At 48.1% G+C, this 20238-nt stretch overlaps 1 protein-coding gene across 1 annotated transcript in view; it reads left to right on the top strand.

Moving 5' to 3' along the window:
* FAM168A (family with sequence similarity 168 member A) overlaps positions 1-20238 on the top strand; it is an 83654-nt gene that overhangs the window by 33829 nt on the left and 29587 nt on the right. The window contains exon 3 of the mRNA XM_066588331.1: positions 14326-14413. Within this exon, the coding sequence (XP_066444428.1) occupies positions 14344-14413 (70 nt within the window). The 5' untranslated portion in view covers positions 14326-14343. The remainder of the gene's footprint in view (positions 1-14325; positions 14414-20238) is intronic.

Raw genomic sequence — 20238 nt, 5'->3', positions numbered from 1 at the left:
CGGCGACCCTTGTGATCACTAGAATGAGGTCTCTGAGCCACCCTGTGACCACAACATCACTTTATTTTTCTGTAGTTCCCCAAGGAAACAAGCCGTGATGGTTTGAGCACTTACATAATGCATTGATGCGCCAAGGTTACGATTGTTCAATTGTTAACTATTGATGGCCTATCGGCATGATACATCATCGCTACTAGATTGACGGGGGTCTGCTTCCCGTGACCTCCTCTGATCAGCTGGTTGGGTAGCCGGTGTGTTTGTGCACTGAGCTGATTTCTGCAGGAAGCAGACAGCTCTGTTCTCACTGTAGTGGCCAGGCTTGGTATTACAGGCACAATTCCCATTGAAGTCAATAGGTGTAATACCAAGCCTGGCCACTGCAGTGGGAACAGAGCTGTCTGCTTCCAGCAGAAATAAGCTTAGAGCTTAAGCGCAGCAGCCTGGCAAACATCTGATTGGTTGGAGCAGGCTGATCTACTATTGATGACCTATCCTGTGAATAGGCCAAGTGGACAACCCCTTCAAGGATAAGCATATCCGTATAAAACGCAGAAAACGCCTTAGAATCCTTTTGTCTTTATGTAATAATTGTGATTGTATCACCTCGTTATGTGCTTCCTCCGTAGTATTAGCATCTGGTTCATCGCGTTTGTTTCTTACTAACAGTTGGAATTTCGCACTCGCCCCATCCTGAGGACAGCGACTCTCCCCCGTGCGTACCGCGTACACGCGCCGCCCTCCTAACACAGAATTCTCATTAGGAAGCCGTAACGTGCCATTATTTAATCAAGCCTGTCTGAGCGCTTCCTTCACTCGTCACCCGCTATGAGTCCCCTGTCTGGTGTATGTACCGTTGCCTGGTTACGCCGCAGAATTGTCATTTGGAATTGTCAAAGAGGTATCACAAACTTCCTCAGTTCTCTCCTCCAGAATACTTCTCTCTCTTAAAGGGACAGCAGTCTCATTTTAAGGAGCTCTTCATATCCTCTAAAATCTTTATAAAAGGTCCTTCTGAAAGCAAAAATATGTAATTACTGAAAATGAGACCATAAAGCGTTTCCGGCGACGGAAGGGGCAGAATAGGTTTCATTTTACTTCATCATTTTATGTACTTGGGGTTTCTAGTGGACAAACTCTATTTGTTAGAAGGATCCCCACGATCAGCTGTGATCTACAAGTACAACGGAGCATTACACCGTTTAGAATCAAATTCATGAGCTGTCCATGCTAAGGCCCTTTTACATGCAACGATTATCGCTAACATCGGCCTCCGACAGAACGAATGGACAATGTTTTTGCATACAAATACACGTACAGATTGTGGCTTTTCAGCATCTCCATTTCCTCACTAAGGCCCTTTTACACGCAACGGTTATCTCTCAAAATTCATGCGAGCAGCCAAAAATTAGCAATAATCATTACATGTAAGCGCGGGCATCGTGCACTTTAAGTTTGAACGATGTATCCATTGTTTAGCAGCTAAAAGTTTGAGCAAATACATTTCGCTCATCTTTCAAAAGACTGCAGGATACACAGTGCGCTCTTCACACAGGAGAACAATGGAATCAGCCAACAGATGTTTAAACGCACCCAGCTCCGCAAACAACTCATGGAGGAAAAAGTGGATCCTTTTCTTGCAAATGAAGATGATTAAAGTGTTAATGGCCATTAAAGCCATTAACCCTTTATGCGAATACATCGCTAAATCTTTCAGCTATTTGAAAGATTGTCTTTGCGTGTAAAAGGACCTTTAGCTAAAGTAAACTCAGTAGCAGTTTGCTCAGGTTGTCGTGTGTTTATGCGAGGGATTATCTGGCCGACAGGATTCCATTTTCTTCTCATGACATGAGTAAACAATGTACTCATTATGTATGTGAGGCAAACACAATGAGTACATTCAAGTTGGCAATCCACTCAAAAGACTGAGCAACCTCAAATGGAATGTCTTTTGAGTGGTCAACAATGGTCTTTATCCCAGCTTAAAACTTTACTCCCTTTCGGCCGTTTGAACAAATTTTGAGCGATGACCGTTTGCGTGTTAAAGGGCCTTTAAGGCTGCATTCACACAGCATACACTTAAAGATGCCAGTCCGTTCTTGGCATCTCCAGATCTTCATCTTCTTATTTAGGGCACTTTTGAGTCGAGGTTCACAGCGGAATGGAAACGTGACGTTATATTCTATCATGTTGGGTGCAGTTGGCCTAACATGAGAGGGCACGTTCGCCCAATCACTGCCCAGTTACACCCGCCCGAGGACCAGATGTTCAGTCTTAAAATGCTCCTTGTTTTGCATCACATATTTTAGGCAAACGTAAAGATTACCGCTTATTGGCAACAGAAACCAAGCAGAGGACTTCAGGCGGGTGTCATGCAGAGTCCTCTCCATTCTCTGATCTTCTCCCCAGGGTGGTGCCATGCTGCGCCTCCATCCATTGGTATGTCCTAATGACAGTCTGTGATCAGCGGGCTGAAACTATTTTCGGCTACATTTCACCCAATAAGCAATCGTTTTATTTGAATTCCCTCTTTTCCATCAACTTTAGTCTGAGTATGAGGATGTTTGTGCTGCTACACTTTTATAAGCTGCGTTTTTGGAGTTACTGGCCCTTTAATCCCTTATTACCCAAGGGCTTAAATATACATTATGAGTGGTAAGTAGATCCCGTGAACTGGTGCGCATTTATGCCCTATGGATGGCGCAGTCTCCGCTTCGTGGCCGATGCCATCTGCAGTGAGTGCTGGCTGTGACTGATGCCCGGCCTGATCAATGTTGATCGCACCATGTAAAACGGGTTCAGAGAGGGATGGAGGGAGCTCCCTTTGTAACATCAGCCCTCCACCATGTAATCGTGTAGGGTTGATGGGTTGCCGTGGCCTGTGATCGCTATGATTAGCGATAATGCATTGCAGTACAGAAGTACTGCAGTGTATTAACAGTGCAATAATAGGGCCGCCGGTTCAAGTCCCTAACAGGAAAATAAAAATATGAAACCTAATAAAAATGGTTAACACGTAATAAAATAGTAAAAGCCTTTTTTTGCGTACTTTCCACTCTTCAGGGAAAAAAAATCGCCCATTTGGTGTCGTCACATCTGTAACTACCCATACGATAAATTGACACACTGTTGATCCTCACGTAAATGCTATAAAAGAATACATAAAAGCAACAAAAAGGATCAAAAAAGTCATTTGTAACTTAAAATGGTACCTATAAAATCTACAGCTCGTCATGCGAAAAACAAGCCCTCACAGAGCTCCACACACGGGGAATTAAAAAATGTTATGGGACTTTGAGCGCAGCAATGCAAGAAAACTTTTATTTTTTAAACATTTTTATTGTGCAAAAGGGGAAAAATCTAAAAAAAAACCCCCACAATTTTGATATTTTAATCGTACCGACCCGCAGAAAAAATGTACCGTGTCATTTATGCAGGATGATTAACTCTGTAAAACAAAACCCAAAATGGCCAAATTTCTGTTTTTATTCTCTCTAATAAGTTATGCAATACTTCATATGTAACCGAAATGGTACCAATAAACTGTGGCTGGAAACACAAATACCAGCCCTCATACCGCCATGTTAATAGAAAATAAAGGTAGAACGCTTGTGAAGTGGGGATGAAAAAAATCTCCCCCAGAAATTGTTGCGTTCATATGGCCAAGAAGGGGGCGCGTCACTAAGGGGTTAAATCGTATAGTCAACCATATATACATTTATATATATAAAAAAATCTCTTCTGTATAGGATGTCGGATGAAACTTTGTCCTAAGAAGTGGAACGTTGGTATAAGTAGTGATTTCAATATCAGAGCAAAAAGGGAATTTATTCTGGAGAACCGACCCCTTGTAGGGAGGCTCTAGTACCCCGTTGTACCGCCACTAGCTTGGATACAAGATGTGATATGTGGGCAGGCATGGAGGCTCTAGTACCCTGTTGTACCGCCTCTAGCTTGGATACAAGATGTGATACACGTGGGCATGGAGGCTCTAGTACCCTGTTGTACCACCACTAGCTTGGATACAAGATGTGATACACGTGGGCATGGAGGCTCTCGTACCCTGTTGTACCGCCACTAGCTTGGATACAAGATGTGATACAGGTGGGCATGGAGGCTCTAGTACCCTGTTGTACCGCCTCTAGCTTGGATACAAGATGTGATCCGGGTGGAATGGAGGCTCTAGTACCCTGTTGTACCACCACTAGCTTGGATACAAGATGTGATACACGTGGGCATGGAGGCTCTAGTACCCTGTTGTACCGCCTCTAGCTTGGATACAAGATGTGATCCGGGTGGAATGGAGGCTCTAGTACCCTGTTGTACCACCACTAGCTTGGATACAAGATGTGATACACGTGGGCATGGAGGCTCTAGTACCCTGTTGTACCGCCACTAGCTTGGATACAAGATGTGATACACGTGGGCATGGAGGCTCTAGTACCCTGTTGTACCACCTCTAGCTTGGATACAAGATGTGATCCGGGTGGAATGGAGGCCCTAGTACCCTGTTATATCACCTGTAGCTTGGATACAAGATGTGATATGTGGGCATGGAGGCTCTAGTACCTTGTTGTACACCTATAGATTGGAGTCTCGGGTGACACGACTGTTCATGTAATCCCAGCACAACTCATGGTTTGTATATTTGCCTGAGATGATCCTGCATGCTGGGTTTTACAGGACGATGACAACTTCTTGTAGGTACCTGACTTTATTTATCCATTTGTACAGTGTATTTTCCTGAACGCTCCGTTCTGCAGGCCTCCTCCGATCCGTCTTGTTGTATTACTAAGCTCAGCATGTCTGACTATTTCTAGACTGCATAAAGGGACCAGCTGTGCCGACACACAAGCTGCTTCCCTCATGCCAGATGATGACTCCTCATTCTGTCGCATTACTTAATCATTCAAGTTTTCCAAAGCAACTCTATAAAGTTTTCCTGTGCCAAACAGCGGGGCAGTGTATTTTTATACTGAACTGTATATATGTCATCGCCACAAGTAGGGTAACATCATCATAAGACATATGGAGCTCAGTGTACTATAATACTGCCCTCTATGTCCAAGAATATAACTGCTATAATACTGCCCCTATGTACAAGAATATAACTACTATAATACTGCCTCCTATGTGCAAGAATATAACTACTATAATACTGCCCCCTATGTACAAGAATATAACTGCTATAATACTGCCCCCTATGTCCAAGAATATAGCTACTATAATACTGCCTCCTATGTCCAAGAATATAGCTACTATAATACTGCCTCCTATGTCCTAGAATATAGCTACTATAATACTGCCCCCTATATACAAGAATATACCTACTATAATACTACCTCCTATGTACAAGAATATAACTACTATAATACTGCTCCCTATGTACAAGAATATAACTACTATAATACTGCCCCCTATGTACAAGAACATTACTATAATACTGCTCCCTATGTACAAGAATATAACTACTATAATACTGCCCCCTATGTACAAGAACATTACTATAATACTGCTCCCTATGTACAAGAATATAACTACTATAATACTGCCCCCTATGTACAAGAACATTACTATAATACTGCTCCCTATGTACAAGAATATAACTACTATAATACTGCCCCTATGTACAAGAATATACCTACTATAATACTGCCCCCTATATACAAGAATATACCTACTATAATACTGCCCCCTATGTCCAAGAATATAGCTACTATAATACTGCCCCCTATGTCCAAGAATATGGCTACTATAATACTGCCTCCTATGTCCAAGAATATAGCTACTATAATACTGCCCTCTATATACAAGAATATACCTACTATAATACTACCTTCTATGTACAAGAATATAACTACTATAATACTGCCTCCTATGTATAAGAATATAACTACTATAATACTGCTCCCTATGTACAAGAATAGAACTACTATAATACTGCCCCCTATGTACAAGAATATACCTACTATAATACTGCCCCCTATGTACAAGAATATAACTACTATAATACTGCCTCCTATGTACAAGAATATAACTACTATAATACTGCCTCCTATGTATAAGAATATAACTACTATAATACTGCCTCCTATGTACATGAATATAACTACTATAATACTGCCTCCTATGTATAAGAATATAACTACTATAATACTGCCCCCTATGTATAAGAATAGAACTACTATAATACTGCCCCCTATGTATAAGAATAGAACTACTATAATACTGCCCCCTATGTACAAGAATAGAACTACTATAATACTGCCCCCTATGTACAAGAATAGAACTACTATAATACTGCTCCTATGTACAAGAATATAACTACTATAATACTGCCCCCTATGTACAAGAATATAACTACTATAATACTGCCCCCTATGTACAAGAATATAACTACTATAATACTGCTCCCTATGTACAAGAATATAACTACTATAATACTGCCCCTATGTACAAGAATATAACTACTATAATACTGCCCCCTATGTACAAGAATATAACTACTATAATACTGCCCCCTATGTACAAGAATATAACTACTATAATACTGCCCCCTATGTACAAGAATATAACTACTATAATACTGCCCCCTATGTACAAGAATATAACTACTATAATACTGCCCCCTATGTACAAGAATATAACTACTATAATACTGCCCCCTATGTACAAGAATATAACTACTATAATACTGCCCCCTATGTACAAGAATATAACTACTATAATACTGCCCCCTATGTACAAGAATATAACTACTATAATACTGCCCCCTATGTACAAGAATATAACTACTATAATACTGCCCCCTATGTACAAGAATATAACTACTATAATACTGCCCCCTATGTACAAGAATATAACTACTATAATACTGCCCCCTATGTACAAGAATATAACTACTATAATACTGCCCCCTATGTACAAGAATATAACTACTATAATACTGCCCCCTATGTACAAGAATATAACTACTATAATACTGCCCCCTATGTACAAGAATATAACTACTATAATACTGCCCCCTATGTACAAGAATATAACTACTATAATACTGCCTCCTATGTACAAGAATATAACTACTATAATACTGCCTCCTATGTACAAGAATACAACTACTATAATACTGCCCCCTATGTACAAGAATATAACTACTATAATACTGCCCCCTATGTACAAGAATATAAATATTATAATAATCTTTATTTGTATAGCGCCAACATATTCCGCAATGCTTACATAGACAGGGGGAATGCAGAGAGACAAAAGTACAAAAATTACAGAACCACGGTTACATATAGTAATCAGTTGATAGAAACAGTAGGGGTGAGGGTCCTGCTCCAACGAGCTTACATACTACGAATAGTGGGGGGGATACAGAAGGTAAAGGGGCTTAAGATGTGCACGGTATGGTGAGGTGGACAGTGGCAGATTCTATACACTTAGACAATGGTCAGACATTTAGCTGTGTGACAGCAGGAGTAGTTTATGATGGCTAGCAGGGATTGCAGTCAGTAGGTCAGGGAGCATGTTATCAGGCGAAGTACAGAGGGGTTTGTTTAGGGAATGCGGTATGCCTCCCTGAAGAGGTGCGTTTTTAGAGCACGCCTGAAGTTCTGCGACTCCTGGATTGCTCGGGTAGCCTTTGGTAGTGCGTTCCAGAGGACCGGTGCTGCTCTGGAGAAGTCTTGGAGGCGGGAATGAGAAGTTTGAATTGGAGGGGTGTGCAGTCTAGTTTCGTTAGCAGAGCGGAGAGCCCGGGCTGGGTGATGGATTGAGATGCGGGAGGCGATATAGGGGGGCGCTGCGCTGTGGAGGGCTTTGTGGGTGAAGGCAGTGAGTTTAAATTGAATTCTGTATGTAACGGGCAGCCAGTGCAGTGACCGGCACAGGGCAGAGGCATCCGAGTAGCGGCTGGACAGGCAGATGAGCCTGGCTGCCGCATTCAGGATGGACTGGAGAGGGTAGAGTCTGGTGCAGCGGAGGCCGATCAGCAACGAGTTGCAATAATCGAGCCGGGCGTGGATGAGGGCAATAATAAGCGTTTTTAGTGTCCACAGTGAGAAAAGAGCGGATTCTTGCGATGTTCTTGAGGTGCAGCTGACATGTTCGGGCCAGAGATTGGATGTAGGGGGTAAAGGAGAGATCGGAGTCGAATATGACCCCAAGGCAGCGGGCATGTTGTCTGGGAGTTATGGTGGCGCCACACACTGAGATGGAGATGTCAGGAGGAGGTCGGTTAGTGGAGGGTGGAAATACCAGTAAGTGCATTTTAGAAAGGTTTAGTTTTAGGTAGAGAGAGGACATGGTGTTAGAGACAGCGGACAGACAGATAGTGATGTTCTGGAGGAAAGGTGCAGAGATGACACCCAGCATACGGGTGGTATTGGAGGCCAAATCTCCTGATGGTTTGTCCAATAGGGGCTGTGTAGATGGAGAAAAGGAGGGGGCCGAGGACCGAGCCCTGGGGGACCCCAACAGCAAAGGGGAGAGGAGGGGAAGGGGCTGAGGAGCAAGCCCTGGGGGACCCCAACAGCAAGGGGAAGAGAAGGAGAGGTAAAGTCAGCAAAGGAGACTCTGAAAGAGTGGTCAGATAGGTAGGAGGAGTACTAAAAGAGAGCAGCGTCCTTTAGGCCAATGGAGCGTAGCATACTGAGGAGGAGTTGGTGGTCGACAGTGTCAAATGCTGCAGAGAGGTCGAACAGGATCAGTAGGGAGTAATCGCCCCCGATTTGGCTGTCGGTAGGTCATTGGATACCCTTGTAAGGGCAGTTTCTGTGGAGTGTTGGGGTCGTAAGCCAGACTGTAGGGGGTCTAGGAGAGAGTGCTCTGATAGATAGCTTACAAGGCGGAAGTAAACCAGGCATTCTAGTAGTTTGGAGATGAAGGGGAGGTTTGAGATGGGTCGGTAGTTGGCAGCATCAGTCGCGTCCAGAGTCGGCTTCTTTAGCAGCGGGGATATGATGGAGTGTTTGAAGGAAGAGGGAAAGATGCCAGAGGTCAGAGAGGTTAAATATAGTGGTGAGATGGCAGATGACCACTGGGGAGAGGGATCGGAGGAGGTGTGAGGGGAGAGGGTCGCTAGCGCAGGTGGTGGGGCGAGCAGAGAAGAGCAATTTGGAGACTTCTTCCTCTGTCGCTGGTCTGAGTACAGGCAGTGAGCAGGAGCTAGATGCAATGGTGACAAGACTAGGGTCGGGGCTAGTCTGAGATTGGGACGTTATTTCCTGATGGATGTCATCAATTTTCTTTTTGAAGTAAGCAGCCAGCTCTTCAGCACTGAGATCCGTCACCGGGGGCTGCGGTTTTGGGCTGAGAAGGGAGTGAAAAGTATCAAAGAGCCGTTTAGGGTTGTGCGATAGTGAGGAGACAAGAGAGGTGAAGTAGACTTGTTTGGCGCGGTGGAGGGCGAGGTTGTATGTTCTGAGCATGAATTTGTAGTGGAGGAAGTCTGCGGACGTTTGTGACTTCCTCCACAGCCGTTATAATACAGAATGACATCGATGACTCGATCAGGGGATTGTTTAAGTTCCCTGTTTGGTGAAAAGTTCAATAACCTGTTTTAAATAGATTTGAAAAATGCATAAAAAGTGGTGAAAGTCTTTCTTCCATAAATGTCCCATTTAACCAGTCGGTCTCCTGTAAGCGACGAGGCTGCCGACGGGTTCTTTGTTTGAGTCCCAGATTCTGGTGGGAAAAGGGAACTTGTTTTAAATGGTGTTTTTGGAAGTTTAGTTTCTAAAATCCGTCTGCCATGGGCGGTATAACGGGGACATCGTGGGGATCGCCGTGCTGAACAGTATGAAGCCCAAAAACGCAACGCCACTTTTGCCTTTTTGTTGTTGTTGTTGCCCCCCATTTGAGAAACCTCTACTGTTTTTTTACTGTTTTTATGGTTGCATTAAAAAAAAAATACAAAACTGCCGATTAGCAGCCAGAATGGACACCGTTGTCATTGACGCAATGCAAAACTGAGAAATGTCTGAGGGGTGAGGAGCAGGGATGATTTGGGGTGCAGAGTCCTGAGTCAGTGCCCCTTCCCCGTTGTATGCAGTGATCGTCGTCCGTAGACCAGACCGTTCCGCTCCCAACATCAAGCAGTTGTATTTGTTTTAGTGTTTCTATGTAATCGCTGCTCCTGGTTGACACGAGACATTAGACTGCTGCGCTGGTAATACATGCTGACGGCGCCTCGGGATCCTCGGATCACGGTGTCCCCGGGTCACCTCGCAGCACAGAAAGGCGATATGTGGGAGATGAATGTGAGAGGAGGTCGCCGGCCGCAGCTCCTCGGTGAGGAGCCGGTGAGCCTTATCTCCGCTGCCACATTCTACACTCCTTATTAAGACGCGTCCCGATGTCACTGAAGATATCCCCTTATCAACACACAGCAGCGCTGCGCCAATGTTACAACGGGCCTCTGTAAGATTATCCGTAAATCTCAGAGACGACGCAGTGCACGAAGAAGTGGTTCAGGAAATGGAGTACAAGTCTTCACCTGCCATCGTTAAAGTCTCTGGGCCTAATGAAGGAATTGTAATGTGCAGCAGAGCAGGGAAGGGCGAAGCGGAGGGTGCCGGTCCATGTGGCTGCAGCATCAAGCTGTCCACACACTTACTGTAGCTGTTAGTCCGAAAGCAACCAATCGTCCCAACAGCTAGATTTACACCCCCCCCCCCCCCCCCCGGCTTGGGACCCCTGACCTCCGATCTGGGCATTTAAATGCCACTGCGGCATTTAAAGGGTTAACCACCTCGATCAACAGAGTGCTGTTTGCAGCTATTGCAGGCGGGTGTCAGCTGTAAGAATCAGCCGTCCCCCGCATTGTATGCCGCGGCTCCCAATCCCCTCCGCAGAAGCCCCAAGCCTTCATGATGTAACTGTGTATCATGGAGCCTTAAGGGGTTAAGAGCCAGTAAGTCGTTTTCCCCTTTTTGTGATCCAGCGGCCATAACTTTATTTTGCCATCAGTGTCGCTGTTTGACACCTTTTATGTTGTGGGACGAGTTTTAGTTTTTAATTGGAACCAGTTTTACCTCCATGTTATGTATATAAGAATTAGGATTATTTATTGCTGGGAGAAAGATACTTAGGCCTCCCTCACACAGGGCGCTTGCAGGAACGCAGCGTTTTTCAACGCTGCGTTATTGCAGATTCCGCCCCGTTTCAGCAGCGCTGGCATACTTTATGCCAGCGTTTTGGCTGCGTTTTCAGCTCGGCTGAAAACGCAGCCAAGAATGCTGAAAAGAAAAAAAAAAGTAATACTCACCTAGCCGCTGCAGTCCGCTGATCCGGGCATCCTCGGCATTCCCAAGTCTATTGCCGGAGGCCAGGTTTGAGAACCCGGCCTCCGGCAATAGAGTGCTGTTTGGTTGTCGGTGCTTGCTCGATGCCCAATCACAGCCCTTCATTGACTGTCTCAGCCAATCAGAGCTTGCCGGCGCTGATTTGGCTGAGACAGTCAATGAAGGGCTGTGATTGGGCATCGAGTGTGCCGATGCCCAATCACAGCACTCTATTGCCGGAGGCGGGGTTCTCAAACCTGCCCTCCAGCAATAGACTTGGGAGTGTTGGAGAAGCCCGGATCAGCGGCAGAGACCAGCGGCCGCGACCCGGACTGCAGCGGCTAGGGTGAGTATTAACTTTCTTTTCTTCTCTCTACCTAGCTGGGGCAGATTTTCGGGGTAGGGCTTCTATTGCAAGCCCTCACCCCGAAAATTGGCGAGCGGTTAACGCTGCCAAAAACGTGGCACCGAGTGTTGCCGCGTTTTCAGCAGTGCTAAAACCGCTGCCCATTCATTTCAATGGGTGACGCAGGGCTGAAAACGCCCAAAAATAGAACATGCATCGCTGTCAAAGCGCAGCGTTGGGAGGCGCTGCGTATTCAGCCCTGTGTTTGCAGCCCCATTGAAATGAATGGGAGTGTTGTACAGCGTTTAGCGCTGGGCTGAAAAGGCAGCACTAAACGCTGTATAAAACGCCCTGTGTGAGGGAGGCCTTAAGCTCTGTGTGTGTTTTTTGTTTAGTTTTTTGTGATTTCTTGTTATGGCGGTCTCGGTGGGGTATAAATATTAGGGGGATTTCATTCTGTGAATCATTACGATTATGACACGTCTTTTGTGCAATATCAACACTTGTGAAAAAAACAAAAACCGTTCTGTGTGGCGCCGCATTACGGGACCAGAATGTTTTTATGTTTCAGCTGACATCCCAGACTTTGCAGCTTTTGTTAGCGCCATCTTCAGGTATACACAGCTTTTGTTTTTAACTTTATTTTTTGTTCCTGTTATCCCCTTTCCTGCAATGCCTAATCATTGGTCTATGGTGTGCGTCCCCCAGAAGGATGCAAATTGGGTAAAAAAAAAAAAAGATAAAAATAATGTACAAAAAAGTACAATATTTGTAAAAAATGTAAAAAAAACCTTTTTTGTGTTCTACCCCCCCCCCCCATATTTGCATATATTAAAAAAAATTGTGTCCATAACGATGCATACAATAAGTTGCACAGCCTTTTTATCCTGCACGGCAAAAAGCATTAAGAAACTGAGGGAAAATGCAAATTTTTAGCATTTTGCCTCCCAAAAACTGCAATAAAAGTGATTAAAAAAGCCATATGTACGCCAAAATGGTAGCAATAAAAACTACAGCTCGTCTCGCAAAAAAATAATCCCCCACAGAGCTCTGCCCATGGAAAAATAAAGTTACAGGACTTTAAATGCAGCGATTTTAGAAAAATTTTTTTTTTCGAAAAAAAGGGTTTTTATTGCACAAAAGGGGAAAAACCGAAAAAAAAGAATTTTGGTATCGTTGTAACCGTACCGACCTGCAGAAAAAATGTATTGTCATTTATACTGCATGAGTAACGCTGTAAAAAAACAAGTAAATAAAAGATCTATGGCAGAATTGATGCATTTTCTCTCCCTGTTATCATAAAAACACTAAAAGTTTTACAATATAGTCTATGTACCCAAAAATGGCACCGATTTTAAAAACTACAGTTCGCTACGCAAAAAACAAGCCCTTATACAAACAGATTGAAGGAAAAATAAAAAGTTATGGAGATGAAAATCCGTCCTTAAGCCCAAAATAGACCATGTCCTTAAGGGGTTAAGAGAAGCGACATAATCATAAAAAGGCCTTTTTTTGTTTGTTTTTTTTTAAAAACTTTTTTAAGGTGATGGAATTTTCTGTACGGGTTGTTATAGATGTGGCAGTTCCGATTTCCGTGTGTTTTTTTTGTCCCCCCCCCTCCCCCCCCCCCCTTTTTTTCTCTCCAATATTTAAAGTCTAGTGTAAGGGGAGAGAAGTTTTCACATTCTTCTGCAAAGTGTTTAGCTGCCACGGTCGGCCATGAGTGTAACATCTACAGGATTAACTGGTGTAGATCAGTGATTAGATGAGCGAGTCCTCGTCATTTCACTCCTTTTCGGCCGCCTGCAGATGTGCGGGTCGGATCCGGCAGCGAGAAATCTCGCCGCGCAATCCGACCCCAGAGCCTGCAGGGACGAGCGCGTACTCACCCGCGCCTGGCGGCCCCGGCTCTTTGATGTGCCGGCTGCCGCGCAGCCGGCGCATGCGCAGACCGGAGCCGGCGGCCAGGTGAGTGCGTACCCCGCAGAAAATTAGAACATGCCGCGGTTTGTTTGCCGCGCGAGATTTCGCGCGGCCAAACCGCGGCCGTCTGCATAGGAGTGCGTATTGTAATGCACTCCTATGCAGACTTTCAGCGGCGGAAATCCCGCGGCGGGATTTCCGCTCGTCTGCAGGCGGCCTTCTGGAGAGAAAAAACCCACGTATGACAATCAGAGAGCAAATATGCTTTCTGATTGATGGGGGATGATGATGTGAACAAAACATGTCTGTCCTGTCCCCCCCTTCGCTGGGACAGGGGGATATACAGGAGAATGGCAAACTATCCCTGCTGCCGCTGATCTCCTCTCCCCCTCCCTCTCTCCTATCCACACACACTAATTCAGTATTCCGTATGCCCGACTCCACCTGAAACGGCCGGAGCTCCAGGTCTGTGAGGGCTGTGCCAAGAATCCTAGCTTTAAGGTAACACCAGAGGCATGTTGGTGGCCCAGATAGAGCCGGAGCCCCGGTAGAGCGAGCGCCGCTCATCCTAAACGGCAACGTCCTTGCCCTGCAGAGTGAACCCTTTGCAGATGCATTGCCAGGCTCATTGGCAGACTTCTCCCGACCCCCAAGCTTTGTGGCCAAGAAATGGGCCATTAGAGATGAGGTGAATACGTTGTGGTCCTGGCAGTGACTGTGAATATCGGGCCGTTAACGTCATTGTACTTTATCACGTTTCTTGTTTTCTTGCAGAGATCTCCGTCTTCCACCATGAATCCGGTTTACAGCCCTGTCCAGGCAGGGACCCCCTATGGAAATCCGAAAAACATGACCTACGCAGGTAGGAAGAAGGGGCAGCAGCAGAGGGACATTGTTCTGAACTTCATGTACGGGGGCAGCCGGTGGCATCTATAGGCAGCACTCCCGTATTGTGTATGCAGCTGGCGGTGTCGTATGAGGCTCAGATGTGAATGGACCTTGTAGTAATCAAGGAAGTGATGTGTTGGCTGGGGATCAAACTGGGGTCAAGTGGAAGACGGCTCCGCTCTCACTAGATCTCAGTGATTGTCTTATTCAGGGTTCGCCCCTTGGTGTAGCGTTCCTTAGGAGCGCGGGGGCCAGGACTGCTGAGGCAACGCGGATGATGGGAGTTGTGTTGTAAAAAAACTGCAATTTGCTCTTCCTTTTAATGGAAATATGAGGCATAAGTGTAATTCTTGGTAGCTGCATTTTACACTAATTATGTCACTTTTATACATTCAATGACCCTTTAATTACAGCCTTAGTGACCGCAATATGCCTGTTTATTGACCTCACTATTGGGCTTTAAACCTGCACATACATCTTTTTTAAGGCGGTGGCTTGACTGACAGACAGCCAGGCTCCTGCTCTAACAGCCAGGTGAGGAGAAGCCCCCTCAGATCCCGGCAGCGTAACCCCTTACATACCACAATCATTGTCATCTGCTTACACTTTGCAGTTGCCAAGGGGAGGAGGTTCCTCCGGTCACCCATTGGCACCCCGCAATGCGATTGCAAATACCAAAGGCCTCCGTGTCTGCCACGCAACTCAGCCTTCAGCAGAGCTGAAGGCAGACGCAAGCGCAAAAGCTGGGGAGGGCCCGGGAAATTTAAAGTCTCCCTGCTCTTGGCTACGAAGGGTAGCAGAGAGCCTGGAAGCAGTGACAGAGGGCCACAGTGAGCGGTCCCCGGTCACATGATCGCCATCATCCAATGGATAATGGTGATCACGCAACAGTTAAAGCACAGTTGAAGTTTAGTGCTTCTTTCGGTTTGGGCCCCGTTGTGCATACCGACATAAGATAAGGGCCACAGTGGGTATGTTTCTGAACACCAGACAAACAGAGGGATCCATTTTGGGGCACAAGTCTTCATTCATGTGTGCTGTGCAAAAAAAATGATTGCCAAAAAATGAGAATCGTAATATTTCCTTTCTGCTTTGCTCAGATTCATACAAAAACTGTGGGGTCAAAATACACAGCACACCCCTACATGAATTCGTTAAGGGGTCTAGTTTTCAAAACGGGGTCGTTGTGGGGGTCTCCATAGTTTTGGCCGCTTAAGGGCTCTCCAAGTGAGCGATGGGGCCTGAAACACCTTCAAGCAAAACGTCTGCTCTGAAAGCCACCGGCTGCTCCTTTTTGGTTTGGGCCCCGTTGTGCATCCAGACAGAAGATTAGGGGCACAATGGGTATGGTTCTAAACACAGGACAAACGGGGGGGGGGGGGGGGGATCCATTTTTGGTGAAAATCCTCATTTTCATGTGCACTATAGGGAAAAAATCCTGTCTTTTAAATGACATATTTGCAAAAATATGGCATTTTATTTTTTTCCCTCTAAATTGCATTAATTCCTGAAAAGAAACTGTGGGGTCAAATTCCTCCGGACCCCTCAAATGTGCAGTTTTTAAAATGGGGTCATTTGTGGGGGTATCTATCATTCTGATTCAAACATGAACATATTTTGTTATTTATTGCGCACGGTGAACGCTATATAAGTAATTTTTAGTTAAACCGTAATTGCTACTTTTGTGTCATTCCTCCCTAAAATGCATCCAAAAGTCACCTGGACCTCGAGATGATGCCAATCAAATCTGCAACTCTAACTGCGAGAAGCAAGCCCACACAGGGCTCCGCCGCCCGCAGATAACAATGTTCTGGGCCTTGGGGCTCATTCACATGGGGGATGATTGTGCAGCATATTACACGTAGTGAACACAACCTGGTGATGTCACTGAACTAAGAACGTTATCCGGTTATTTTACCAAATTGTGAATGCCATAAAAACAGAACTCCAAAACAGTGGCGCAAGTTCTGGTGGGATGGAGGGGTCCCAGCTGCCCCCTAAAAACGATATTGAACTTTCTGCATCACATATGTCCCCCAGAGTGTGGCCAGTAACATCTCCAACACATAATGTCCCCCAGAGTGCGGCCAGTAACATCTCCACCACATTATATGTCCCACAGAGTGCTTCCAGTGACATCTCCAACACATTATATGTCCCCCAGAGTGCTTCCAGTGACCTCTCCAACACATTATATGTCCCCCAAAGTGCGGCCAGTGACATCTCCAACACCTAATGTCCCCCAGAGTGCGGCCAGTAACATCTCCACCACATTATATGTCCCCCAGAGTGCTTCCAGTGACATCTCCAACACATTATATGTCCCCCAGAGTGCGGCCGGTGACATCTCCAACACATTATATGTCCCCCAGAGTGCTTCCAGTGACATCTCCAACACATTATATGTCCCCCAGAGTGTGGCCGGTGACATCTCCAACACCTTATATGTCCCCCAGAGTGTGGCCGGTGACATCTCCAACACCTTATATGTCCCCCAGAGTGTGGCCGGTGACATCTCCAACACCTTATATGTCCCCCAGAGTGTGGCCGGTGACATCTCCAACACCTTATATGTCCCCCAGAGTGTGGCCGGTGACATCTCCAACACCTTATATGTCCCCCAGAGTGTGGCCGGTGACATCTCCAACACCTTATATGTCCCCCAGAGTGTGGCCGGTGACATCTCCAACACCTTATATGTCCCCCAGAGTGTGGCCGGTGACATCTCCAACACCTTATATGTCCCCCAGAGTGTGGCCGGTGACATCTCCAACACCTTATATGTCCCCCAGAGTGTGGCCGGTGACATCTCCAACACCTTATATGTCCCCCAGAGTGTGGCCGGTGACATCTCCAACACCTTATATGTCGCCCAGAGTGTGGCCGGTGACATCTCCAACACCTTATATGTCCCCAGAGTGTGGCCAGTGACATCTCCAACACCTTATATGTCCCCAGAGTGTGGCCAGTGACATCTCCAACACCTTATATGTCCCCCAGAGTGTGGCCAGTGACATCTCCAACACATTATATGTCCCCCAGAGTGTGGCCAGTGACATCTCCAACACATTATATGTCCCCCAGAGTGCTTCCAGTGACATCTCCACCACATTATATGTCCCCCAGAGTTCTTCCAGTGACCTCTTCACCACATTATATGTCCCCCAGAGTGCGGCCGGCGACATCTAACACGTTACATGTCCCCCCCCCAGAGTGCGGCCGCTAGCGTCTCCAACACGTTACATGTCCCCCCCAGAGTGCGGCCGCTAGCGTCTCCAACACGTTACATGTCCCCCCCAGAGTGCGGCCGCTAGCGTCTCCAACACGTTACATGTCCCCCCCAGAGTGCGGCCGCTAGCGTCTCCAACACGTTACATGTCCCCCCCAGAGTGCGGCCGCTAGCGTCTCCAACACGTTACATGTCCCCCCCAGAGTGCGGCCGCTAGCGTCTCCAACACGTTACATGTCCCCCCCCCAGAGTGCGGCCGCTAGCGTCTCCAACACGTTACATGTCCCCCCCCCAGAGTGCGGCCGCTAGCGTCTCCACACGTTACATGTCCCCCCCCCCAGAGTGCGGCCGCTAGCGTCTCCAACACGTTACATGTCCCCCCCCCCAGAGTGCGGCCGCTAGCGTCTCCAACACGTTACATGTCCCCCCCCCCCCCCAGAGTGCGGCCGCTAGCGTCTCCAACACGTTACATGTCCCCCCCCCCCCCCCCCAGAGTGCGGCCGCTAGCGTCTCCAACACGTTACATGTCCCCCCCCCCAGAGTGCGGCCGCTAGCGTCTCCAACACGTTACATGTCCCCCCCCCAGAGTGCGGCCGCTAGCGTCTCCAACACGTTACATGTCCCCCCCCCCAGAGTGCGGCCGCTAGCGTCTCCAACACGTTACATGTCCCCCCCCCCCCCCCCAGAGTGCGGCCGCTAGCGTCTCCAACACGTTACATGTCCCCCCCCCCCCCCCGAGTGCGGCCGCTAGCGTCTCCAACACGTTACATGTCCCCCCGTCCCCCCCCCAGAGTGCGGCCGCTAGCGTCTCCAACACGTTACATGTCCCCCCCCCCCCCCCAGAGTGCGGCCGCTAGCGTCATCCAAACCGTTACATGTCCCCCCCCAGAGTGCGGCCGCTAGCGTCTCCAACACGTTACATGTCCCCCCCAGAGTGCGGCCGCTAGCGTCTCCAACACGTTACATGTCCCCCCCAGAGTGCGGCCGCTAGCGTCTCCAACACGTTACATGTCCCCCCCCAGAGTGCGGCCGCTAGCGTCTCCAACACGTTACATGTCCCCCCCCAGAGTGCGGCCGCTAGCGTCTCCAACACGTTACATGTCCCCCCCAGAGTGCGGCCGCTAGCGTCTCCAACACGTTACATGTCCCCCCCAGAGTGCGGCCGCTAGCGTCTCCAACACGTTACATGTCCCCCCCAGAGTGCGGCCGCTAGCGTCTCCAACACGTTACATGTCCCCCCCCCAGAGTGCGGCGCTAGCGTCTCCAACACGTTACATGTCCCCCCCCCCAGAGTGCGGCCGCTAGCGTCTCCAACGCGTTACATGTCCCCCCCCCCCCCCAGAGTGCGGCCGCTAGCGTCTCCAACGCGTTACATGCCTCCCCCACCCCAGAGTGCGGGCCGCTAGCGTCTCCAACACGTACATGTCCCCCCCCCCAGAGTGCGGCCGCTAGCGTCTCCAACACGTTACATGTCCCCCCCCCCCCCCCCCAGAGGCGGCCGCATAGCGTCTCCAACACGTTACATGTCCCCCCCCCCCCCCCCCAGAGTGCGGCCGCTAGCGTCTCCAACACGTTACATGTCCCCCCCCAGAGTGCGGCCGCTAGCGTCTCCAACACGTTACATGTCCCCCCCCCAGAGTGCGGCCGCTAGCGTCTCCAACACGTTACATGTCCCCCCCCCCCAGAGTGCGGCGCTAGCGTCTCCAACACGTTACATGTCTCCCCCCCCCAGAGTGCGGCCGCTAGCGTCTCCAACACGTTACATGTCCCCCCCAGAGTGCGGCCGCTAGCGTCTCCAACACGTTACATGTCCCCCCCCAGAGTGCGGCCGCTAGCGTCTCCAACACGTTACATGTCCCCCCCCAGAGTGCGGCCGCTAGCGTCTCCAACACGTTACATGTCCCCCCCCAGAGTGCGGCCGCTAGCGTCTCCAACACGTTACATGTCCCCCCCCCCCAGAGTGCGGCCGCTAGGCGTCTCCAACACGTTACATGTCCCCCCCCCCAGAGTGCGGCCGCTAGCGTCTCCAACACGTTACATGCCCCCCCCCCCCCCCCAGAGTGCGGCCGCTAGCGTCTCCAACACGTTACATGTCCCCCCAGAGCGCGGCCGCTAGCGTCTCCAACACGTTACATGTCCCCCCAGAGTGCGGCAGCTATATATATTCAACTTGTACCCAAAAACAACAAGCCCTGGTCCCGGTAACGGCGGGCGCGTAACATCTGCCCATTATTGAGCACTGGTATTCCTTGCACTGTTCTCCCATTTTTTCTGTTCCTGCCAAGCTGAAAGGTTTTTGCTGGTATGCAGGGAACGTGGCGTTCTCCGTGCGGTCGGGCACACAATGTGCTGATCTCTTGCTAAATGCCATCACTCTCTTATACGTTAAGAACAGCATGTACCGGAGGGGGGCCGAGGACAGAGAGGTCTCCACTAAGACAGCATGAATGCTAATGCCTCCGGCCGGCACATGGCCGGCGCCCAGCGCAGAACCGTGAGTACGGGCATGGACTGACTGCAGAGGGCACACTTACGTGTTATCCAGAGGGGCGGCGATCCTCCTCCCGGCA

The sequence above is a fragment of the Eleutherodactylus coqui genome, chromosome 1 (genome assembly GCF_035609145.1).
Source record: "Eleutherodactylus coqui strain aEleCoq1 chromosome 1, aEleCoq1.hap1, whole genome shotgun sequence".
NCBI lineage: Eukaryota > Metazoa > Chordata > Amphibia > Anura > Eleutherodactylidae > Eleutherodactylus > Eleutherodactylus coqui.
This window is presented reverse-complemented; position numbering and strand designations above follow the sequence as displayed.